This window comes from Chenopodium album, chromosome 23 (genome assembly GCF_948465745.1).
Source record: "Chenopodium album chromosome 23, dcCheAlbu1.1, whole genome shotgun sequence".
In the NCBI taxonomy this organism is placed as follows: Eukaryota; Viridiplantae; Streptophyta; class Magnoliopsida; order Caryophyllales; family Amaranthaceae; genus Chenopodium; species Chenopodium album.
The window spans coordinates 36,846,698-36,873,351 of record NC_137856.1 but is presented as its reverse complement, the minus strand read 5'-3'; the positions used below and the strand labels follow the sequence as shown (position 1 = coordinate 36,873,351).

The 26,654-nt window shown below is 33.2% G+C and overlaps 3 protein-coding genes across 3 annotated transcripts; 1 reads left to right on the top strand and 2 right to left on the bottom strand.

Moving 5' to 3' along the window:
- Positions 1-757: 757 nt before the first annotated feature.
- On the top strand, positions 758-7,951 carry LOC145608324 (N6-adenosine-methyltransferase non-catalytic subunit MTB-like). Its single transcript, XM_081663943.1, has 7 exons — positions 758-920; positions 1,488-4,220; positions 4,687-4,770; positions 4,860-4,964; positions 5,051-5,159; positions 5,480-5,631; positions 6,966-7,951. Exons 2-7 carry the CDS (start codon positions 1,554-1,556, stop codon positions 7,386-7,388), a joined length of 3,540 nt encoding a protein of 1,179 aa, XP_081520069.1. The 5' UTR covers positions 758-920; positions 1,488-1,553; the 3' UTR covers positions 7,389-7,951.
- Positions 7,952-8,742: 791 nt separating this feature from the next.
- LOC145608696 (BAHD acyltransferase DCR-like) lies at positions 8,743-12,519 on the bottom strand. Its single transcript, XM_081664302.1, has 2 exons — positions 11,876-12,519; positions 8,743-9,961 (listed from the first exon to the last, which is right to left on the bottom strand). Exons 1-2 carry the CDS (start codon positions 12,359-12,361, stop codon positions 9,056-9,058), a joined length of 1,392 nt encoding a protein of 463 aa, XP_081520428.1. The 5' UTR covers positions 12,362-12,519; the 3' UTR covers positions 8,743-9,055.
- A 7,652-nt stretch (positions 12,520-20,171) lies between these two features.
- LOC145609329 (UPF0496 protein At3g49070-like) lies at positions 20,172-26,219 on the bottom strand. The gene is made up of 3 exons (XM_081664833.1): positions 25,888-26,219; positions 25,710-25,788; positions 20,172-21,296 (listed from the first exon to the last, which is right to left on the bottom strand). Exons 2-3 carry the CDS (start codon positions 25,762-25,764, stop codon positions 20,233-20,235), a joined length of 1,119 nt encoding a protein of 372 aa, XP_081520959.1. The 5' UTR covers positions 25,765-25,788; positions 25,888-26,219; the 3' UTR covers positions 20,172-20,232.
- Between the last annotated feature and the right edge of the window lie 435 nt (positions 26,220-26,654).

Here is a 26,654-nt window from a genome sequence, read left to right as displayed (position 1 = left end):
AAAAAAAAATACTCAATTTTAGTTTGACCTAAACTACAATTTTAAAAAGACTTAAAAAATATTATCGATTGCACGTCTACAACAGTAGCAACTCGGGGCAACGTTCGGGCTACTCACTAGTTATACTTCTAAAAGAAGTAACAAATAACAAGTTGAATTAATGGTTTATGTTAGTTGAAATATCTAAAAGAAATTGGTTGAGGGTAAATTAAAAATTTGGATTAATTAATAAAACAACTAGTGTTAACATACAAATACATGAATTTAAATCATAGTTAAATAAAAAAATGGTTAAATAAAAACACATAAGGTTTAAGTCGGGTTAGATAAAATAAAAGTTAGGTCGATTTGTGTTTTGAATAGTTTAGCTTGAACTAATAATTACTCGAGGAAATCAGGTCTGCTAATTCAACAACTTGGTGAAATTTTTTTAGTCAAAATGATTTCAAATATGATTTGGGTTGAGTGCAACTTAGGTTTTTTTTTTTTTTTTTTTTTTTTTTTTTTTGACACACCTAAATTTTTTTATAAAAAATTTAAAAAATTCGTGTCAAACTAGTTTTGTCTAAGTTATGAGTCAACTTTAACTTGAGTATACTTACTAATCGATTAGGCTAAACTTTGAGTCGGTTATATAGGATAGGTTTGAAACTAAGGTTTTTTGGGTCAATCCAATTAAAACCCGACTCAATGTCGCGTAAAATTTTCAGATCGGGTCAGTTTTAAAGATATTATGGCCGTGTCATTAATATTTTTCCAGATCTTTATTTTCTTTTTAACTCGTTTGATGTATTTTACGTTTGCGCTGCCTCGCTGCACTTCTTCTCCCCTCTCTCTCCTCCATTGAAGCATACTCTGAATTCTCCATTGAAGCGGCTTCTGAGCTTTCTCTCCTCCATTGAACCAGCTTCTCTTCTGAGGTAAGATTTATTTTTAATTTTCGAATATCAATTTCACAATCTTGTGTTAACCTATAATTTAATTGACAGTATTGTCAATTTAGGGTTCTACTAATGTGGATTATTGAACTATTGATTATATATACTCGAAGAATTAAACCTAATTATTGGAGCCTAGTTTGATAATCGAGTGAACTTTGCTTGCTAATGTGTTGCAGGCTTTGGTTTATACTGTATAACTCTTTAATGTCAAGACGAAACCATGAAAATGGACCTTTTCTTGATTAGGGATGGGCCTGAACAATTAGGGTTTTAATTTTCGTTGCATTCATAGCTAGTGTGATTAATTGTAATGATTTATAAAGCAAGGGAAGAGAAATGGAGTTATGGTTTACTTTTTCTCTGGTGATTTTGGGACTGGGGCGGGGCAGGGCGGGGCAGGGGAGGGCAAGTGACAAGTTAAAATCTTTCGGGTTGTCGGTTTTTGTGAGGACATTTCTTCATTTGGTGATTGACTTGCTGCAATTTTATTTTCTTGTGAGGACTTCCCTTAATTTTTGTTTCTTGATTCTATGTATTTTCTTATAGATTGATAGGAGCAAATCAAGAAACGGAGTCAGAGATCATTGTTAAGAATTTGGTTAGTAATTGGTGATGGATTCACCGGAGAGGAGTCGAAATTATGCTAAAAGGGAAACGGAGGATAGTGTGGATGGGAAGAAGGAGATAGGTGGTGATGAAGAGGAATGGGAGGGGAATGGAAAAAGGAGGCATAGGTTAAGCAGCAAATCAAGAAGAGCTAGTAATGGAGAAGATGTTGATGGATGGGATAGTAGTGGGAGGAGGAAGAGCTCTGGAGATAGAAATGAGAGTAGGAGGATGTCAGGCGGATCCACCAGAGGGGATGTCGATGAAGGTGATTATGATGTAAAGAAGGATTCAAGCTCCAAGCTGGTAAGGAAGAAGCAGGAGGTCAGTGCTTTGGAAAAATTGAGCAATTGGTATCAGGATGGGGATTTAGAAAACAGGCACGATGCAGGAGATAAGTCTGGAACTAGAAGCCATGCTAGAAGTGATGATAATGAACGCGTGTTAAGGAAAACAACTTCAAAATTCTCTGATCATGAAGGCTCTCATAGGAGTAGTAGAAGCAGGGACGAAAGAGCTCGTGACGGGGAGGATGAAAAGGCACTGGAAAAAGATTCATATCACTCAGAAAGGAAAGAAATCAGTCGAGAGAAGGGGCACGGCTTTACTGAAGAGGTAAAGAACAGGAGAAGATGGGATGACTCTGATGCATCCATGAAAGCTGAGGACAGTAGTTTTTTGGGTAAAATTGAAGTAAAAGGTGGGACAGTGTCTGAATCTAAGCATGATTCCTCTCGTGAAAGGAGCGCATCCACTAGACTTGATACAGGCGAAGGTAAAGAGAGAGTGTTGGAGTCAACCAGTGACAAGAGTAAATCCTACAGCAAGGAGGAAAGGAGGATTGATTCAGATAGGTCCAAGAGCAGACGATCAGATGTTGCAGAAGACGATAGCAAAACTAGTTCTTTAAGTCGTGAAGATAAAATTGGTAAGGAGAAAAGTGATAGACATAAGGAGCTGAAAACTTCTGGTCGTGAAGCTGTAGATAGCCGAGATAGGTCATCTAATCTGGAAGAGGATGTCAATCCCTGGATGAGGGACAAAATTGCAAGAGAGGGTGGGCATTCTCGGCGGTCAAGAAGCCCTGAGAGAAGTGGTCGGCATCGCCATGAGTTGGATAACTCTGAGATGGAATATGATAGAGGCAGCAGTTTGAAGCGCAAAGATTTAGAGAAGGATAATTTTAGAGGAGATGATAGAGCAAAAGCCAGAGATAATAGTTGGAGCGACAGGAATAGGGAAAGGGAAGGCTCCAGAGAAGGTTGGAAAAGAAGGCAGCAGCCTAATAATGACAGGGATATGGATTTAGTTCATGATCGCGACTTGCCCAGACGTGGTCGTGATAGGATGGATAATGATAGGGGTCTAGGTAGAGCTGGGAATAGAAAAGATGGGAGGAGCGAAGCTGTCAAGGCCTCTTCGAATTTTGGAATTTCAACTGAGAACTATGATGTTATAGAGATACAACCTAAGCCTCTTGACTATGGAAGAGACGATCCTGGATCTGGTTTTTCTAGGAGAACAGAAGCCGTTCCACTGCATGATCCAAAATCAAATATGCCTGATGAATGGGGACATTCACAAGATGATCGACGTAGGGCTGATGCAGATGGGGCAACTGCTGCTGATTCAAGTGTAAAGTACGTGGATGAAGCTGCATCTTCACAAGATCAAAATGCATGGAGGGATGATGCTGATGGTAGGCAAGGGAGACCAAGGGGCTCACAAGGTTCATCTGCCCGACCTTCTGCTAGCCAAAGTTCTGGTGGTGGTTCTCAGCCTCCTAATAGCAATCAAGAGCCAAGTAGCTTTGGCAGAATGATGCAGCAGGGTCCTAAAGGCAATAGGCCGGGTAGAGGAGGTCGAATCAGGCCTCCTGGAAGAGACAACCAGCAGGTCAACATTCCAGTGCCCTTGATGGGGTCTCCCTTTGGACATCTAGGTATGCCACCACCTGGTCCAATGCAGCCCATGAACCCTGGTTTATCCCCTGGTCCAGGTCCTCCAGTTCCCCCTGGCATGTTTGTTTCACCATTTTCTCCACCAGTTGTTTGGTCTGGTGGTCGGGGTGTTGATATGAGCATGTTGCCTGTGTCCCCTGGTGTTTCCTCACTTCCTCCTGGGCCACCTGGACAGCGATATCCGCCAAATATGGGTGCTCCTCCAAATCCTGGCATGTTTTTCAATCAACCAGGCCAAGGAAGAGGAGTGCCTCCTGGTGCATCTGGCCCAGGGTTTAATGCCATTGTGCCTGTTGGTCGTGGGAATTCAAATGATAAAAGCTCTGGTGGATGGGTTCCCTCTAAAAGCGGTGGGCCTCCAGGTAAGGGGCCATCTAGAGGAGAGCAAAATGATTACTCGCAAAATTTTGTAGACACTGGATTGCGGCCCCAAAATTTTATTCGAGAACTGGAACTTACTAATGTTGAGGATTATCCAAAGCTTCGGGAGCTTATACAAAAGAAGGATGAAATTGTTTCAAAAGCATCTACTCCTCCCATGTATCATAAATGTGATCTTCGTGAGTTTGTTTTGTCTCCAGAGTTTTTTGGGACCAAGTTTGATGTTATTCTTGTAGACCCACCCTGGGAGGAATATGTTCATCGAGCACCTGGTGTGACAGACCACATGGATTACTGGACATTTGAAGAGATAATGAATCTAAAAATTGAGGTAATTTTCCATACATGTTTATTTACGTATCCCCTTCATCCAAAAATAGTTGTCACATTGTCTTTTCCCCTCATTAGCAATGATATATTACTGTAGTAATTTGAAAATGTGTCCAATAAAGATAGTTTCACCATTCCAAACTCTCTCCACATCCAATCTAAGTAGGGGCATCGTGTGAATTACCTCATGAATCAGTCTGCCCTTTGCTGGCGCATCAGATTATGTACACATAGTGGGTTTTTTTATTCTGACAGGTATTTTGTATTGATAATATAAATGACATGGAACAAGATAAGTAAGTGGACAATAAAATGAAATTGATGACATTCTATTTAGAAAAGGTAACTATTGTTTTTGAACACTCCAAAATTGTGTTTACTAAATCTGTGCTGTGGATTGACAAACATTGTTAATGGCTTGTTTGTATGTTGGCCCAAATCTTTAACACTTTATTAATGTTTTGCAGGCAATTGCAGACACACCATCTTTTATATTTCTTTGGGTGGGTGATGGTGTGGGCCTTGAGCAAGGGCGACAGTGTCTCAAGAAGGTAAGTGAGAGGAGCCATTCTTTTGGTTTTGAGGCTGTACAGAAATTAATGTTTACTCTTCTTGTTTCTTTCTCCATTTGTATAATCAGTGGGGCTTTAGGAGGTGCGAAGATATATGTTGGGTAAAGACAAACAAAAACACAGCAACTCCAGCTTTGCGACATGATTCTCATACCTTATTCCAGCACACTAAGGTTAGTCATATTCTCGTCTTGATAAGTTGATATCATTTTAGTGGAATTGTTTGTGCCCTAAAACTGTGCTATGAATCATGGTGAAGGAACACTGTCTAATGGGCATAAAGGGAACTGTTCGCCGCAGTACTGATGGGCATATAATCCATGCCAATATAGATACTGATGTGATTATCGCGGAGGAACCTCCTTATGGTATGCTGATTTTTTTACCCATTCCTTATGGTATCAACTATGACCTTATGAAATTTTATTTTAGTTTGCTAGACAATCAGACGCTGATTTTAGGAAGGTATCTGCATCTACATGTTTTAACTTTATTAACGTATTCTATAGAAGCAGATGTGGAGGACTCTCTTTCTGAAAGGTTTCGTTTTGCTTGTGTTGACAACAGGAATTTTGTTTATATTTGTTTTTACGTGCACCTATGCTCGATTGAGAGCTACTTCTATATATCTTTTGATTAAGTTATTGACAAGGACTTAACGAGGGTCTGGTCATCAATTTTTATGTAGGTTCCACAGCTAAGCCTGATGAAATGTATCGGATTATTGAGCATTTTGCTCTTGGTCGTAGAAGGATTGAGCTCTTTGGTGAAGATCACAATATCCGATCAGGATGGCTGACAGTTGGAAAGGAACTATCTTCGTCAAACTTTAATACTGAGGTCAAGTGCTTGAACTATAAAGCGCAATTTCATTCTGAATATTTATGTGCATACACACACACAGGGAGAGGAACCTAGGTGCTTTCCCCATTCCATTTTCCAATCCAAATTTAAAAGATAAGGAGATGTAGAGCAAGGATTTTCCAGGGTCAATGGTATCATCTAATTTAGCAAGAAATGACAAGCGCTTCAATTGTTGCAGTAATTTTAGGAAACTATTGAATTCTTATTCCCTAGCTATTGATTTCTAGGCTTTACCATAGGTAGACATTAGTATTATGAAGCATGGATGGTTTCTAAAATTTGCACATACAGTTAATTTGTATCTAAATGTACATTAGGAAGATTAAAAGCCAACCCCCCTCTGTAGGTAAGGGCATTGGTGAATAAATTCCGATCTTTGTGTGGTGATTGGTGATAAGGAATGTGTTAAATGTCTGGGGTGTGCCTTGTGGTTGCATTAGGATTTCTGTAGGATTTTTTTGACATTTGAAGTATTAACACTTAAGTATTCTTGTGACATGAGACTCTAGTAAGTATAACATAGCTTTTACATCATTATTAGATGTATTTAGTTATTTGGTGGAAACAGACAGTTGAAGGCTAGTTTTTTTTTTTGTTTATTCTTGGGTTGTTCTCTTTAGTTCAATTTGAAGGCTAGTTTCTCACCTGATAAGAGGTTTGGACAAGTTTTTTTTTTATGTTTATTCTTGGGTTGTTCTCTTTAGTTCTGGCCATATAGTGGAATTTTCTTGTATTTTTCTTTGGTTGAAATTTCATTAGTATCACTAGTATTCTTGAAATTCGACATCTTTTTTTTGGTATAGTGGGTGGACGGGTAGTGGTGCAATTCTGGTGAGGGGGGATTGTGTTGTGTCTGCTAATACCTTCCTAGTGCTAAGAGGTACCAGTAGTAGGCAGCTTGTTGGTCCCAACTGAGTCACTTTTGTATGAAATGCCCCTTAAATTAAGATGTATTCTGTTTCAGTAGACTGCTTGTCAGGTCCTAAAACTTCATCTTCTTTTGCGTTGCTTGTCTCTAAAAGTAAGTTTTCCTTACGTTTTATGTACAGAGTATAAAAAAAGATAGAATTTCTGTTTCCCAACCTAACTTACCTAAGGGACTAGAGGGGGAGTAGCCAGACATCATACTACCTCCGGTTTCAATTATCTGCAACAAAGGAATATTTTATATCTCACAAATAATACCCCTTTGTTGCAGATAATTGAAACCGGAGGTAGTATCTTGGTCTCTGATTATGGAAGTTATTAAAATTAGGTCTTTGTTCTCTGTCCATGCAAAGTACTGAGTTAGTTCATGGGCTCTTTTGTAGGCATATACAAGGACCTTTTCGGACAAGGAAGGGAAGGTTTGGCAGGGTGGGGGAGGAAGGAATCCACCACCAGATGCACCTCATCTTGTCCAGACAACACCTGAAATTGAGGCCCTTCGACCCAAGTCACCTATGAAGAATCAGCAGCAAATGCAGCAACAGCAGTCTAACTCCATTTCTCTTACAACAGCAAATTCCAACGGCAGAAGAGCCACAGGAAATTCTCCTCAAAATCTGACAGCTTTTAGCCTTAATCAGGAAGCTTCTAGTTCAAACCATCCTCCACCCTGGGCTCCCCCAATGGAGGGCTTCAAAGGTCCTAACGAGAATGCTTTCGACATGTATGGTTATAACATGCATCCGATGCCGCCAAATGGGGAGTTTCTTGATTTTGAAGCTCAGAGGATGATGAATATGATGTAACGAGGTCCTGGTCATCTCTTAGAGAGTAATCAACAGCCAAGTGCTTATTTTTTCTTATCACAATAGGCTGTGAAAGCAAATGCTTGTTGAGGAACAAAGGTATGAAGCAGATCATGAGATCAGTGAGTAGACATGTCTCTCAAAGGAAATGTATCATTAGCTTTAGCAATTGTTATTGGGTGATCTTAGAAGCAGGGGCATAATGCTGCTTTCATGATAGTAATAAAGGATTCATGCATGCTAAAGTCAAAGCATGGTGAAACTGAGTAGAAGAGGAATATGAAGAAGCTGCTCAAGTCGGTATCTTCAAAGACATTGTAGTATGGAGCTGCACAGTTCACTGTACACTATTCACCAGATTCTTATTGCTACTCAAATGGAACAGGCTATGGAGGTGGATCAACAGCGCCGAGTATCAGAACCAAGATAGAACTGTAATCTAAAGCGCTCTTGAGTGTTTTCTCAAGTCAATTTCTATGTGAACTCTTGGTAATTCATTTATGTAAGAATATGCAATTTTGGCTCGGTTGTGTTGTAATATGTTCAAACAATTTTGCCTTTAATTTCTCTCATAATTCTTCTCTCAGCCAAGATAATTGGATGGGACTCAGCTACATGTGGTAAAGTTCTGCCATGTGTATTACTATTTTCCACTTTTTAGAGAATCAAAACTCATGGTATAATTTTATACCATAGTGTAAAAACTCATCAAAACCCTGTAAATTTTTACTACATTGGTGGTATGAAACTATACCATTTGGAGAAAGTATATTGTATTGTGATATATATGATGTGGATGAGTGAGAAAGTGGTAGAGAGAGGAGAGGGGGAGGTATAAGTTTTTGTACTATGAGTGATGATGGTTGAGTTTGTTATCGTCCAATTTAACCCGGCTTTCGTCCCTATTGCGTTACATATTCGCTTGTTCTATAGGCTGTTAATGGTGAAATTGGTAATGAAATTGCATTACATATTCGCTTGTTCTATAAGTCATGTGATTTTTTCATTATTAGTTTGAAGATGAAACTTCAATTTTAATCTATCTCGTCGCTTTTAAGATGTTGTGTCCTGTACTCCACAATATTGGTGAACACATTTTTTGTTCTGAATTGCGGAAATGTATGGCTTCACAATATTGGCAATATTATTTGCAAAAATTTTGGGAAAAATTAAACAATAAATCCACATATTATAATTCCAAAGATTTAACTACTTGTAATACAAATTTATTCAACATGTCTTCATCATAAAAATAACTAAATCATAAACAATGTACCTATACAGATATAAAAGACTTAACAATTTATCAACCAAACTAGATAACTCAAATTAATTTTTATAAAATAAAATAAAAAAGAAAAAAAGGATACATTTCTTTAGAAACACATTCCAATTATATAGAACTCTAAAACACCAATAGAAATTAAAATCTTAGAACTAATATCCTTATTTTAAAGGCTCCTAAAGACAAGAAAAATGGAGCTAGGCAAAAGTCAAAAGGCTTTTCCACTATCAATTGTCCATTGTTTTTGCCTAACACCATTTTTGTTGTAGCCTTCTTTACATCAAATAATACCAATTCACATACATAAAAATAAAACTTGTATCTTAATATAATTAAAACATCAAATTACCAACATTATTTCTTTGATGATCAAACAATCAATTTAAACCACTTCACCATCCATCAAGAACTTCTTATCCCTTTCCAAATTATCCATTGCCTTAGTTTCCAAACTAATCTCCACATCAATCCCTTTCCCTCCATCCTTCTCCGGGTACAAATAAACCATCCCATCAAACCGGTTATTCGCCCCGCTTCTAACCCGCTCGGGTTTTCCGAACCCAAAATCGACATCGTAAACCTTAAACCGCGGCGAGCTGCCGACGGCCACACAATTCATCCCGGCATCCTTGTATTGGAAAATAATAGGCTTATCCTCCCACTCCTTGCACCTCTTATCTATCGCGGCATTGTCGTGTGCCCCAATCGCCGCCTTGACCATCCCGGCGGCGAACTCCGGCGGGTGGCCGAGCAATAATCCGGCGGCAGTTCCGGTGAAGATCGCCTGAATCAGGTTGCCGAAGTAACTTTCCGGCATCGGTGGGTCCACCCGTTTCCGGCAGTCAGCAAAGATGGTGAACACAGTAGGCTCCTCAGGTTTGAGCTCACGCGCCTCCGTGACCGCCCGCCATAGGTGGGAGGACAAAGCCTGGAAGGTGGAGAAAGGCGGTCCAGCCGGGGCGGTGGTCCCATTAGTGGGCCCAACAGCATTATGGGCCGCCTTAATTTTCTCAATCGCGGCACCCGAGAACTTAAAAAGCTTCTCGCGAAGCTTCGGCGCAGCAGCGGCAGTGGTGGTGAGATCAGGCTGCGGCGGCGCGTCAGGAATTTCAAGGCTGACGCGCGTGGGACGGACCTTGACACGGTCCAAGACAGGAAGTTTAGAGATTGATTGGGCCCCATTGCAAAGTTCGGCCCATGAACTCATGAAGTGCCAAGTAGCGGACCCATCTAGTACAGCATGGTTAAATGCAAGCCCAATAGCGAGCCCATCACCAAGCTTGGTAAACTGTTACATCACAAAAGTAGGAGAGAGAAAATGAGTCCAGTGGGCCTTTTGATATTAAGCTTTTCATAAATATGGAAAAATTTAAACCACAAATTTTTTTTTTTTTTTTTTTTTGGCCAATTAATTTTTGACCGAAAAGTTAGGCAGGAATATTATTGCAAACCAAATTACTCCGTATCAATTTCAAAAAAAAAAAAAAAAAAAAAAAAATTACTCCGTATCAATCTATGAACGACAAAGTTGAGCCGTTATTGTTGTTGTGTTATTATACTTGTTACCATCATAATCACGCAAATCCTCCTATATTTATCTTTTATAAGCTTGATTTTTACCTTAAAAAAAATTGTGTCAATTTAAGCCTGACCTCAAGCTTTATCCATATTTGTTCTATTTGGACATTCTTCCCTATAGTACAATTGTACAATCAAAAGATTTCTGACCTAATAATTAAAATGATCAATACTAGGGAAACATTTTTCTCAGTTTATAAGTTTGGTGAAGAATATAAGGAGACAAAAAATTGACAAGTATGTAAGAAATTTGACAAATTTTGACTAGCAAGAACTATCTACCAACAAGTAAAACAACAATTAATAGACAGAAGTCTTATTAGTAATCTATACTTTTATAGTTTTATACTTTTATTATTTTTGTGGGTTGATGAATCGATCTCCGAATAATTTATTTAATTTAATCAATTATATACAAGTATTATTGTAAAGCAAAATTAATCAATTATTTGATATGAATATCAATTTACTTTTAAAAAAATGTTTTATGACTATGACTACGACAATGAGGACAAGTCCTCCTCAACCACGGCCATTACTTTCTATTTCCAAGACTAGAAAGACAGCTAACGTTATTTATCATGCATGTGAAGCCAAGTATATAGATATGGCAATATTTGTATACTAATATTAGTATATATACTGTATATATTTAAATAATAAGTAGACTTGATGCATTTATTTAATTATTTGAAAAATCAGACATTCTTAATAGTATTTACATATAGTCAAGCTAGGAACCTAGCTTGTAATATGGGTTTGAAATTAAAAAACGTTATAATTTCAAATTTTAAAATAAAAATACGCTTTTCAGCTCATAACGACTCCAATTGGTCGAAATAATATTTATATGTGTGTGCGCGAACATGAAAATGTTCACGAGAGTAATATGCATGTAATGTAGTCAAAGAGGTGAACATTAATTTGCTTATCAGAATAAAATTACTAGCACCCCTATATGATCTTGGTGACAAATCTTACAATAATGGGAAAAAAAAAAATTACACAAAATCTAGAATTAAATTACCAAAATGAAGAACAAAAATGTATCCAATTGGTGAATTCGGACCCACTGAAATCAATACCCACATCTAAATGTTGTGGCTAACTATATGATCCAAGTAAATGCTTGCCAAAAAAAAAAAAAAAAAAAGAAAAAGAAAGTAAATGCTTGGTCTGACTTTCAAACCCTTTATTTTTTTATTTATTTTCATAAGTTTAGACCTTGTGTTCAACCACCCATAGTAATAAGAAAATACTAACCACTTGTGTCAAAAAAAAAAAAATAAAATAAAATAAAATACTAACCATGCATAAATTTTACTGAAGAATTGTACAACGTGGCTTGTGAGCCAAAAAGAAGGGCATTTATATTTGAAAGAAAGATGTACCAAAACTACTATATAGATCAAATCAAACCCTACTTCATTTTACATGTCAGTGAACACCCCTCCCCTAGAAAGTATCTATCCAGAGTGTTCCCCGATGATAAAAAATAACCTGTCAATAATATATTAGTATAGATATAGATAACTCCGATAAGAATTAACGTTACTTGATACATGTGACATGCGAGTAAATGAATAATATACGAGTTAAAAATATTTAAAAGATGATTTATTACCTGAATAGCTAAGAGGGGACGTTGAAGACCCTCCAAATTAAGGATACCATTGTAAGGAACCAAATCTTTCATAAAGGTAAACTCATCTTTTGATGATAATTCATCAACATTAACCATGACACCATCATGATTAACATCAACAATGGCATCTAAAACTTCAACACCTTCCATATCATCATCATACATGACTTTAAACACACCATCATCATCTCTTCCTAATTTACCAGCTAATTGGTAAAACTCTTCCAAAACAACACTCAAACCTTCCTTCAATTTCTTCACAATTTCTTCAAAATCATCACTATTTGCTTTGTAAATCAACAACTTTTGGTTGTAGAAAAAACCCAAGTAAGGAAGATCAAATGTGATCAATTGACATTCCCTTCTTCCTATCTTCTTTTTGGGTTGAACATGAGTTGTTTGAGTGATTTTCACCTTAATTGATGAATCTAAATCTAAGTTTTTCTCCTTAATTCCATTTTCCATGGTTAAAATTTCTTTTTGGTGGGTTTTTTTTGTAGGAAATTAAGAAACAAAAGGGTTGAATTCAAGCTAAGAATAAATTAGAAATTATAAGATGAATAAGTTATGAATTAAAAAATGGAGGTGAATTTTATAGAGGAGAATTTCATAGCTTATAGTTGGCTCAAGGGGGGGTGGCATTAAATGGGTAATCACAGGGGTAGCTGTGGGAACATTAAATTTCTTACTTCTCGTTTCTATACTATGTGCCTTTTTTGGGTGGGGAAGTTTAGTGTACATGCTTAATTGTTGCTATTTTCATGTTTTATTTTAAGGGTGAAACTTTGTGTTAATTTCAATTTTTGATATTTTTAGGTTTGAGGCTTGGGTTAACTCTTATTAATAGTGTTGGAAAATATACCATTTAAAATGTTTATTTTCTTATTTGCTCTTAATCTCTTATTAATGTTAATTGCCTCTTTTTTAAAACTCTTAAATATATTTGTTTAAATAATTTTCCTCATTAATCCTACTTACAAGTCAATAACTAAAGTTATAATATACGGCTAAATCAAAAAAGCTTTCCTGACGTAACTACTAACTAGTTATGACGCACATTGTGCGCGTTCGCTTAGCTACCTTAGTATTAAGTAAAAATTGTGATAAACAGTACAATTCAAAATCTATGCGATGAAATAATTGATGAATGTGCAATTAGTGTAGCTATATATTTGTATCTCCAATATATTTTTGAAAACATACTTTTATGTATACAATTTTTTTTTAGAAACTTTTGGATATACAATTTGTATTGCATATATTATGATTTGTTGTAGTATATAGTGTAATGTACAATTGGAGAATTAAATCTTGATATGTTTTGAGCAACAATCACAAAGACCAGCTCAATGGTCCTATAACCTCAGCTCAATGCAACGTAATTAAACAAGGTATGTTGAATTTTACCTCTATGCAACTTAATTAACAAGGCATGTTGAATTTAACCAGGCCACTATGCAATGTAATTATTAAGCCATGTTGAATTTAACCTTTGTGCAACTTTATTAAGGAGGCATGCATGTTGAATTTGCAACGTAATTAACAAGGTAGTTTGAATTTAGTTTTGACAATTTCAGCTATTTGTTGAGCAGTGGACAGCTGCGGGCCTCTTTCTGTCATCTGAAGATCTTGCTCGTGCTGCTAATGCTACTCCTTTTATTTCTTCTTTCTTTCAATTTCTAGTTCACAAACTTATGTCTGTTTTTTTCTTTAGTTGCTTAGCTAAGATTCTAAGGCATGGTAATTTTCTCCCTTACGCAGCCTGGTTTCTTGATTTGCTTTCTTCCTTTCGTTTTCTCTGGTTAGTGCAGGTTACCCTGTACCCCCTTTTGAATTATGGTTCTCAGGGATGCTCCTTAATCACCCCTATGTAATATAATTTCGCCTCTTTTATTTAAAAAAAAAAGTTGAGCAGTGGACAAGAATACAACATCAATATAAGCCTATATAGCCATATAAAGTAGGCTCTAAGCTAGTAATGGAACATATGATCGTTTTGCATTGTAATGGATCAACCTAATTAATTAGAATAATGCAATGTCGTTATGTATTGTATCATTAGTCAATTACATTGTATTCTAAATTTCTATTTTTAGAAGAATCAAGAATTACTACGTGATAAGAGCATATGAAAAGATATAATTGTAACCGATGACTTTTATAATCACATTATTTTCCGATGACTTTTATAATCACATTTTTACCTTCATCTGTCTTATACTCTTATGATATGAGACTGGTTCACACTAGTATGTACATACGTACCAGTCGATGATTAGGTGTGAATATCGTCCACCCTGTCAAGGAAGAGAATGTGTGACACTTTTTGATGGAGTAAAGTGATAGTAACTGTCAGTCATGCATGCATGGGATGGGAAGTGAACTGTGGAAGATTTGGTGTATAGTTATGAAGTAATACGATGTATGGTGTATAGAATGCTACGTCTTACGAGTACACCAATTCAACACCACAAACTCAACTAACTTTGGAGGTGCCAATTAACTTCACCCGGCCCGTTTATTAAAGACGGTGATTAATTCTAATATACGGGCCCCATTTTATTTAACGGTTGCCATCCCTTACTGTTTTGACCTTCTCAGCCCATACTAGACTCAATTTGGGTCGGGCTAAATTATTATTGCCTCCATATTCTGTCAAATCTTTGCATCTTAATTCGGGTAATCAATTAAGTGGAATCGGCTATATGAATCAAAAATTCAAAAGTAATTATTCCATATAACAATCAACAAAAAAATTTCTCCTCCATCCCTTACGATTCTTAGCAACAAAAAATAGGATGATTTAAGAGTTCAAACATAACCATATAATGAGTACTCCCTCCGTGTTTTAATAAGTGTTACTGTTGACACCGAAATTTTGTTAATTATTAGATGTAAGATCTATGTAAATAAGGAGATAATATCAAAAAATATAAGATATTTATCTTCAGAATCTCATAGATTATTATCTTTTACTCTACGACACTCTATATAAAGAGGGTCGTATCTAGGGTTTAATTAGGCTAAGATGGAACAAGTCACAAAGACCCCATCTCCTCCCTACTACCAAATATAGTAGGTCCATAGTATGGAATAAGCCGACAAGGCCCCCTACTATAAACAAATATCAAAGCCCTAGCCCTTTGGAGAGAGGAATCAAGAGATCTACGGGAGTTTTTACCCACAAATTATCAATGAAATAATTGTTCTCGTATATTTTTCTGCTTCTTTATTTATATATTGCAGGTTTGAATTTTTATGGTTTACAGTTACATTTTGACTTTTTTCACTATTCACATAATGACTTTGACTTGATTATTTTACTAATATATTAAAAACAATTGTTATAGCATAAGACATTATTGGATTCATTATAATGTATATATATTATAAAATTTCTTATGATTTTATTAACACATAATTAGATAAATTAATGGTCAAAGTCGTGTCTCGGCATGGGTGTTTGGTCATAATATAACACTTATTAAAGCACGGAGGGAGTAACCAAAAAACCTCACTCAATGTGGCAATGGTGATCTTGTAACATATATATCTGATAGCTTATGTATTATATGGACAAGGTACCAACATAATAAAATTTACAAAAAAAAAAAAAAAAAAAGGTTTGCATGAACCTGCGTTTGATATTCTATTACTTGTACTATTCAATGATACTTTATTAGTTAGGGCCTGTTCACATTTATTGAACTGAGCTGAACTGAACTGAACTAATTGGACCTGAATTGAACTGAGCTGAACTAAAATGAAATGAATATTTTATGAGAAAAGGAAAATAGGAGTTGGACTGAATTGAACCGAACTGAACTGAACTAAAATAAACCAAACTGAAATTAAGCTGAAGTGAACAGGTCCTGAATGATAAAATACATATCAAAATGGGCAAAGTATCACATCAACCTCATTCTTTGTTATACATTAAGTCTTGCCTCACATGAATTATTCCCTACATTGCTACACATATTAAGATACAACAATTTATTGTCAGCTTAATTTTTCGTTGTTTGCTTTTCCGAGTATGTAAACATACATATTTAATTATGCGGATCATAACAAGTGGTCACACTACTTAACAAGTTAAATTAGCACAATATACATACTCTATTATAAATTGACACTACCTTGTATACTTTTAAATAATCTTTCTTTATCAAATGGTTATGTTATTGTTTCACTTTCAAAAATGGAGACATAGAAATTAATTGACAAAATTTTCTTCTTCATAATTGGTCACTTTATTAATTAGGACTAACGAGAATAGACGACGAATTTTTTATTATATGACTTAAAGTGTATTGTGGGCTTCGTTGGTAGTTACATGCGAGTTTTTGCAGAAGCATCAAACATTTTTTTAAAGCCTTATTACAAAGTCAAAGAAGCGGCCTATTTTGTTAGTTTTAGGTAATGTCGCAATTAATGTACAAAATGATTTTTTATTTGTGAATAATAGTATAACATTGGAGGTCCAACTATACAATTGGTTAGCCGTTAAATCTTCGTCGGTATATACTACAGTAATAAAAAGCAGAGGAAGTAATAATAGTCCCGTTAATTGTACAAATGCTTGTAACAAATGTGCCTCTTTATTTATTTTAAATTATTTTGTCCATTATTATCATTATTATTATCATTATTTTCTTCACTACTTTTGAATTATTGTCAATTGTCAATTGAAGCACAAGATCTGAAGTTTCAAGTGCCAAAAATTCTGGAATTTCGTTACAGCCCCATGTTGTGGGATTTGAGTGCCAATTAATAATCTTTTTCAGTATTTATTACTCGTATTTTCTTTATAAGCTCCACTAGATTTGATTCTGGTTCAACTCCATTAATCATCTTCGCTGTCAAATGCACACAATCCCTCTGTTCCCATTTGTCATTTACTTGTAATCGAGGAAGAAAACCAGATTAATTTTTTAAAAATGAAATTCAATCAAATGTAATTATTAATTAACTCATCTAAACGAAATAAGTTCATATATATAATTTATAATTTATACAAAACTAGGTTAAGTCCCGTGCCATGCACGGTAAATTTTAAAACTTAATACTTATCATTAATTTAGCATTATTATCTATACCTAGTATTTAAAAAGCGAAACCACAATCACCTATATGACACATGTCATCATAATTCACCCATATGCCACATAACACAACAATTAATATTTCCTCTTTATACTCCCTTTAAAGTAAAAGACAAAATAAAATGTTATTGAATGCTAAAGTCTTTATGCATTCCTAACTAGCAAATTTGAGTAAGAAATGGAGTGTTTCATTAGTGTTTCATTTTCACTATAAAAAAAAGTTGTACTCCTCTTTATACCCCTTTTAATGTAAAAGTTTAAATAACAAATTAATTAATGTTAAAATCTTTATGTATTCCTAACTTGCAAATTATAAGTAAGAAAATTAAGCAAATTGTTATAAAAAAATCACCGACACATACAACACAAATAAGTAACACATTTCAAGAAAAATAAAATGAGCTTCAACCCGTTCGTTGAACGGGCCAAAATGCTAGTTTAATTATAAAAAATTAAACCTAATAGTAAAATAGGATAAAAGTTCTGTAATTACAAAAAAATTTAAAAAAATTGATCACACTAAAGAAAACAGAGAGAATGCGAGTGAGGGATAGCTCAAGTGGTTAGAGCTTGCTCCCGGTTCCAGGAGATCTTGGGATCGATTCTTACCCCCCGCCCTTGTGGCTCTCTTAACACACACACACACACACACAAAAAAAAGTAAAAAATAAAACAGAACGAATAATATATACACAACTAATAAAAATAACTATGAATTACATCACTAAGGGCCTGTTCTGATTGACTGAACTGAACTGAACTGAACTTATTAATTAGTGATTTTTAACTACGGATTAGTGGTCTTTGATTATATATTACTGTACCTATGTGTATATACAAATGTACTATTTCATATGACATAATTATAAAATTTATAATATAATTATAAATTTATGGAAAATATATTAAAAACTTGAAACCTCTAAATATTTTAAACACATATACTATTTAATTTTAAAATAAAATAGTATTATGACAAAAGAACACAAAACACTTACATGTAGCAGAAAAGCAGCTATGGATATTGTCCGACAAGAAATAACTGATCAGATATGGGAGTCAGTTCAGAGGAATGCCGAGGTAATGGAGGAGCTTGGTGGACAAGAAGAAGACGAAGAACTAACTGACTATGAAAATTAGTTTAAGTTGTGTAGTACTCTAATTTTCTCAATAAGATTAACAATAGAAATGTGTATCAAAAAAATAGAACCATTTGAACAATGAATTGTATCGATATTATTATTATTATTATTATTATTATTATTATTAATTATTGTTATTATTATTATTATAATTAATTATTGATTATTATTATTAGTATTATTGTTATTATTATTACTATTATTTATTCATGATTATTATTATTATTTATTGATAATAATAATAATAATAATTATTATTATTATTATTTGTTGTGTCGTTGTAATAAGAGCTTAAAAGAATGAAATTTGGCTTTATATCATTAGCAATATCATTAGACATAAGAGCTGAACTGAACTGAACTGAACTGAACTAAACTGAGCTGAACTGAACTGAACTGAACTGAACTGAACTGAACTGAACTGAACTGAATTTCAACGGAAGAGAACAGGCCCTAAGTTATAGATAGAAAACAATTATTGCATAAGGAAGTGAAATATTATTGAATAGTTTATATTAAAAACTTCTCTAAGAAGCTTTGACAAAAAAAAAAAAAAAAAAAAAAAAAAAAAAAAAAAAAAAAAAACTTTTGGAGGGAAAATTTTTAACCAGGAGATGACATGTGTCATTCCTGGTTTCGCCTTTGGTATAAAGTTATAGATAAGCTTTGTTATAGCTATCATAAGTTTAGATATTATAATTTCAAGTAATTAACCTTGCCTCGACTTTTGCTCATTTTTTTGTCGTTTATTGAAAACCTACTAATTAGTTGACATTCACCTAAACTGTAACACGTTCAATTACGATTGTAATCTAGACATGAATTGGTTTTAGCATTGTATGTGCAAAATGCTCAAGTCAAATAATACTATTGAATCATGGTTGCTTTTGTTAGAATATAAAATAATTTTTATAGATATATATCCCAATTTTTAATCATGTAATGGTTTTCAATTTTAAAATTTTGCAACAATATTGTATTAGTTAATAATTATCTCTATTTCTCTCCTCATATGGTTCATTGTTTTTTTATTAGTCACATCTTGTTAAAAGTTTTAAAATGGTTTATGTTATGGGCTTATAAGTATTTAAAAACAGAAGAAATAATATTTCGATATAATATTTACAAGAAATATTTCACAGTCTTATCAATTTATATGGAGTACACATTATAAATGGGGCCTATGTTGTGGGTCTTGTGGCTTAAGTACTTTTGACCTCTTTCACATTACTACTCTTGTTATCTTGTTTCTTGTAGGCTTGTAGTTGTAGCACAAATAATTTGCAAAATTTCTAATTGTATGAAAATTTGTGACTCAGCTAATTTACATGCACTATGATAAATTTCCATCATTTCTTAATACTTCATCAAATTCCAGCAGAGTTTTACATCATAGCATCAAAATTTACAAGCATTATTTGTCAGCATTGAACGTCTTTAAAAATGGACTTACACTTGTACAATTGTACTCCAATTTGAATGAAGTATTTAAGTCGATCATGATTGATTGCTTGTTTTATAAAGGGTACCTATGTTGTGCCTTAAATAAAACTAGCACTGTATTAGCTACTCCTTAATAATTTCTTCGTTTTTCTATTATAATGAAAGTTTTTCTAGATAAATATTCGCGTACTTCATTCAAATTTGTCATATTGTAAGTTTTTTGGGAAAAAAAAACATATTATTACGCTTCTTTTTTAATTTTTTGTCGTCTAATGAGAAGAAATCGGGAAAAAAAGTTATAATTTTGGAAAATAAAAAAAAAAATAAAAAAAAAAGAGAGCTTTAAACAACATATAATTTCAATAAGAAATTGGGTTAGGAAAATTAAGTACATATTAGTTTAGTGGTTGAGCTCTTTCTTCCATATCAATGTTCAAAGGCTAATTATTATACGATCAAGGCACAATTATTAGGGTCTAGGACAATTGAAATCAATTCTTAACAATTAAATAGGCCATCATTAATCATATCAAATGATTAAATACCACAATTAAGGGAGGACATAACAAGAGAATTGATTAGAAAACGAAAGAGAAATACTTTCTATTACAATGAATATATACATGTAACAAAAGATTTGTTTTGTGTCATCTTGGATGATGTAAGTCTAATATTTCTTTTACCACTAAGTTTCTAGCCCTATTAATGGTCATAAAACAAAGATATAGGTGCTCTTCAAGTTCATCTAATTGATCCATAAACTTTGCGTCATTCCTCTTAAGTTGGCGCGCCACTTCTTCACCGGCTTGAGCGTGTAGGTGATCATCAACTCGATCCATCCAAAACTCGACCATGGCTCGAATATGCTCTAGCTCATCATCAAGCCGAGCCACAAGCCGACTAATTGTATCCAAATCCCTATTTAAAATGTAGGTTCCTTTGGCAGCTGCATCAAGCTGAGCCGACGTCTTGGCTAGCTGTTTTGTTGAAGTTGAGCCTCTAAATGCAATTATAAGGCCCGGAACAGCCATTGACATGGCTACAAAATGAGTTATAACAATTATAGTAATTGAAGTTGTTAGGGCTACAAGAAAAACAGCCGAGCTCACTTTAAAGCTATTTAGTACATGTAGCTTGGCTTTAACCCTATCACGTCGAGACTCGAGCCGTTTGAGTAGCTCGGAACAATTAGCTTTCACGGCTTGAAATCGAGCTAATGAAGAGGAAGAATTTACAAATGGGTTAATAGATTTAGTGATTTCGTTTAGTCGTGTTAAACTTATAGGTAAATTGTTAGATGATGATGAAAAATGAGGAAAATCAAATGACTCTAGGGTTTTCTTAAGGGAACGATACTTAATACGTAATTTGTCAGTATCTTTTAGTAATTGACCACATAAAAAAGACGCGTTAGCAGTATGCTCAAAATAGTTAGTAAGAAGAGACATAATTTTAGGCCGGTTTTTGGTTAAGGATAACAATTTTGTCACGGTAGGTTGATCAGGGTCTAGGAGATGATCAACAAAAATCCTATAAGAAAGCAATCGTGTTGTCGAGGTTGATCCCAAAGATTTTCTTGAGAGTGAATCTTTATGTGTTATTGCCAATACACGAGCCCAAAACTCATTATATGATTCAGTTCTAAAGGCATTTGCATATTCCTCTCTAACGTCCACCTTAAAAGGAACATGAAGTTCAGTCGATGTTGAAACTGCAATACATGAAATGCCATAAATAAAAGTTAGTTGGTCAGGCCAATTACTAATTAACCTAATGAAAAACTAATTTATTTTCTTAAATAATTACTAAAATCCAATAAAAGGATATATGTGAATGTGATCTTCTTTATGTTCTTGTGACAAATTTTAGGTATCACAATTTAGTTAGTTGAAAAACTTGATGTTAGATTAATACCAAGAGTAAAGTGTGACAATGACATAATAATATGAAAGAGATGTGATTATAAACATAAAGCCACAAAAAAAATATCCAGCAACACTAATAATATGAATGTGAATAATAATATTTAAACAACCAACCAACTATCTAGCTGTTGCTTCAAGCCTTCAACCACTGGACTTGCTATGATTAATATTCTATGAATAATAATTTACAGTGTGTTGTGCAATCTTTATATAGTAACACATCCAGTTTATTCTCAGTCGTCTAAAGTAGAAACTATTTTTGACTAAAATAAATAGTAACTAATAACAATTATTATTTGATCCGCTGATTTAAACTTTTAATGAGTTAGTAGAAATTCCTAATTGATTGATCCTTACAATTGGTTAAAAAAGTTTGGACTTGAGTTTTTTTTATTTTTGAAGTGTTCTTGCTTGGTCCTATACATACTCCTACATGATTGTAAGTACGATAATTATTTATATTATTATAAATTACCTGGTGTGGCCCGTTTTAGAATTTGTTACCCTATTTAAAGCTTTTTAAATAGGGTCTTGAAAGCATTGAAACTAAACAAATCCAAATTTTATGATTTGACATAAACAATTCGACCTTATTGGCCTAATAAAAGCTTTTTTAAATAGGGTCCTAAAAGCATTGAAACTAATTAAACAAATTCAGACCTAATGATTTTGACCAAAAAAAAAAAAAAAAAAAAAAAACCTGAGTAGCACCGCCATAGTTTGAACTTACTTACAATGAAGTCTAAGGTCTAACCTATACCTATTTTCAACAAATTCTTAAAAAGGATTCTTTAAAAGGAAATTTGATAGAAGAATGCAACGAAGTTAGAAGTATGTTGTCATTAACTAAAACATACTTAGTATTTTTGGACAAATTTTGTTTTTAAAGTTAATTTTGTTGACTGTTACTTCTCGTTTCATATAAAGCCAGACATTGCTAAATTTTTGGTTGTTAAATAATCCTATGTTTATATACATACTTCTCATTCACTCTTCACTCAGCTCCTATATATGTTGATGGACGTTGAAGTTTAATTAATTGTTTAATATTCGTCAAATGTGTTCCATGCTTGAAGGGTGATAATTTAATTATGAGGTGTGACTTGTAATGTGTTTTATCGACAAGCTTATAAACTTAATAAACAGTACAATAAAATACTCGTATATATTGTGACTATATAGATGTTGTTGTATGTTAAAAAACAAATATATTGTCACTGTTGATTATTAATACTTTTTTTTATGTGAATATTCTCGAATTATTGATGCCTAGCTATTAGCTAACGTATAGAATTACGGTTAAGTTATGTCACTCTATATATACATGTATAGGATTCATAAATGCACATCCTTTTCCCCTATGTTTTTATAGAAACTTTTAGATCATTTTAGAGCCTAAATAAAATGAAGCATTGCAATATCACATTTCCATACTCTTTTAGTTACTTTACTATTAGTACGTAAAAACTTGAATTGTTGGTTGAACAAATATACTACGGTCGAGTTATAGAAGGTGGCATTGATTTTTATTGTTCGATTGGCCAGCTTATGCGCACAAATATTGTTTTGTACCCGTTCTACAAATTAATGAAATTTACCCTACTTTTGCTTTAACAAATGCATTTAAATATTAATCTTCTTATATTAATTGATAGAACTGTTAAATAACGGTATCAATTAATAACACTTTATATACTTTTAAAAACAATAATTTTCTTTTTAGTGTATTTTTCTATAGATGTATAAATACTAAATAGCTAGGCTTATCTATCTTCATCCTCCTTTCTTGTGTTCCTCTAAATTTCCTAGTCTTAACAAATTTTTATTTAACTTTAGGTTAACTTCACAAACAAAATTTGATTTAGCCAGGTTAACGTCAGAAACAAATTAAACTTCGGTTTAGTGAATGATCGTATTAATTTGTTACTACTATCCACCTTATAATTAAGGTAACAATAACTACCTACAAATTGAGTTGGGGTCTTGGGTTACATTAGTGAGATGAATATTTCCTCATTATGGGACCAGGAAGGGACTACATACATGCTGGAAGTGATCAAAATGAGAGCGAGGTTTAACTATATTTGCTTGCTTATTAATGCATGTACTCCGTATATTTTACACACTATGGTATACATTGTACTTCATCTGCTCTTATCTAGTTGTGACACTATTTATATAGTGTTTGAAAATTGTACGTTTTGCAAATTTTAAAATAGAATATGCACTTAATGAATTTAAAATTTTACCATCACATAAAAAATAAAAAATAAAAAAAATTAATGAATAAATAAAACAAAACATACATTTGTATACCATGTTTGATATGTTTTTATTGACTTATTCTTAGATTTGAAAATCCAATTACTTTTAATCCCTTGATGTGGACTCTTTTCTAACATTTTTAATGCTGATGAATTATAATTTCTCATCAAGCACCATGATTTTTAGAGAGTTTGTTGGAGGCTAATTTAACTCGAGCCCTTTATTAGGTAGACATGAAATCTAAAACCATCAAATATTTATTATTTGTCGAAATTATTTTGGCTACTTCAAGCTAAGTCAGACAAAATACTACTTTTGTAACCTAAGTTTTATAATTTCTTTTTTGAGAAATTTACATTAAAATAGTATTATGTTGGGTCACTTAACTTAGATGGAATTAACTTTTATGTTAAAATATTGATCTATACACTTTCATCATCATGTCGACCATTACTTTTTTATTTTGTCATGTACAAATTATAAATAAATATTTATTTTTTTAATAGATAGATAAAGTAATTTAATAATGGTTTTTAAGACATTATTTTGGACATAATCAACAAGCTAGAATAAGTTTTCAAAAAGCTTTTAAAGTAAAAACCTTTAATAAAAGCCAAAAAGTCGTGTTTGGTGGATTTGTATGTGTTTTATGATGCGGAGCTAACTCTTTTAGTGGTTAAAGACTTTAGGCAGGTAAAACATAATAACATAAACTTTCAAAATACTACCTTTCAAAGGTAAAAATAGCTTTAATTTTGGAATTAAAAGTAGTTCCTTCTATATACGTACCTTTTTTTATATAATTTATTACTATATCTAATCATATGGAGTACTTCTTTAAAAATTTAATACCATATCTAATCATATGGAGTACTTAACACTTGTCTTTTTGACTACTAACATCTACCCCTCAAGGCCTTAACAACTACGAAGTGCAACTATACAGGTAATATCTAACTCCGACTAGTACAACAATCATAGGTGGAAAAATAATACGGAGTAATTTAATGTCAAAATAGTTAATACTTAACTAATGATATATTGGCTTTCCTTAAGGCCTTAACGACTACGAAATGCAACTATACAAGTAATATCTAACTACCAACTAGTACAACAATCATAGGTGAAAAAATAATACTAAGTAATTTAATGTCAAAATAGTTAATACTTAACTAATGAAATATTGGCTTACTAGTTAAGATTGAAGGTCAGTGCATGACATGTTACAAATTGAGATTTCCTCAAAGATCTCAACCCTATTTATTATTTGTATTGTGTTTGTGACTCATTCAGGGTAATTGACAATCCTCATATTGACTATTGGCACAAAATTGCTAATAAATTGCAACATAGTCAAGCCCAACAGGCCTAAGAACTAGTGGACAGATATAAAGAGGCTGGCCCAGAACAAGAACATGGAATATCTCAAGTCAATTATGTGTAAAGAGACAAACGAGTCACTTCAATTAACTAGTTTTTTTTTTTTTTTTTTTTTTTTTAAGAAAATTGAAGACACTTCAATTAACTAGTTCATTGTACAAAAAAAAAAAAAATCTTACACTACAAGGTCTACAACTACTCCAAACTATTTAGACAAAATCATAAAATTTAAGGTAAAGAGGTTTCAAAAAAATTAATAATATTGTTAGAGATATGTGTTATTGGAAAATATATGTGTGATATATTTTCCGTAGAGATCATTAAAGGAATAATATATTTAGGTTTATTTTATGTTAAGATATGATTTAGTAAATATATCATTAGGATATATGGTATATCTTATGGGAAGATTGTTTCCTATCGTATGAGTATAGATTTTGTATAAATACTCAACCTATTGATGAATAATAATCAAGCAATACAAAAACCATTATATTCTATTTCTCTCTAATTTGTCAAATATTGAATAGATAATGAAGGGTAAGAAAAATTACCGTCGCAAGATAAGGCCTTTTTTGTTCGCAAAATTATTCTCCTCATCTTACCCATTTATTGTAGACTCTTAAAATATCACTGCGATGATAAATGATAATGATTTGTTAGTACTATAATTATATAAGGATAAATGAAACATCAAAATGAAAGTGTTATCGGCAAAAATAGAAGACAAACCTTAAAATTAAGGAATTGAAGAGAGAATAATAATTAAGTTGTTTGGAAGAAAAGAAAAATGTGTAGAAAATAAAAGGGCAGAATTAAGAAAAGTGAGAGAAATGGATGAGGCAGGTTTATATAAAGCAATATTGTATAGATTGCTTTAAAGGGAAATTAAAGAGAAAAATTAAGCATTGATTAATAACCTCAAGTTTGTGAACTTATAATATAAGCTAAATATAATTAATCACGCGTCATGTACTTGAAACTTAGAAGCAATAAAAAATAGAGCACAATATTATTTTGTGTAAATATTAGTGGTGCTCATTTTATCTCATGTTGATGATAGAGACTTGTAGATACTATAATATTGTGATAAAATAAAGTGGTGTAAATTGGGACTTGTTGTGAAAGTTAATCATCAAGAAGCAATTACTAGCTAGCAATTATAACCGACTATGAAGAAGATAAGAAGAAAAAACATTCATGCATAAAGCATGTCTAAAGACAGGATCATCAATTCGTCACTCTTATCTTGTTATGATTTTGGAGGTTATTTTTAAGGAGCATGTAGTCATGTACCATCTAGCCTCAGCACGACGATATTATTTGAGGCTAGCTTGTTGTGGCGATGTGTGAAGGTGGCTTGCTATTTACACGGAATTAATGATATCTATGTGCTTAACTCACTAATGTATTATACAAATCGTAGGTTCAGGTAACACATAAATGGTATAAAATGCATATAATCCATATATAATTGATATTATAAGTAATAGAGTATT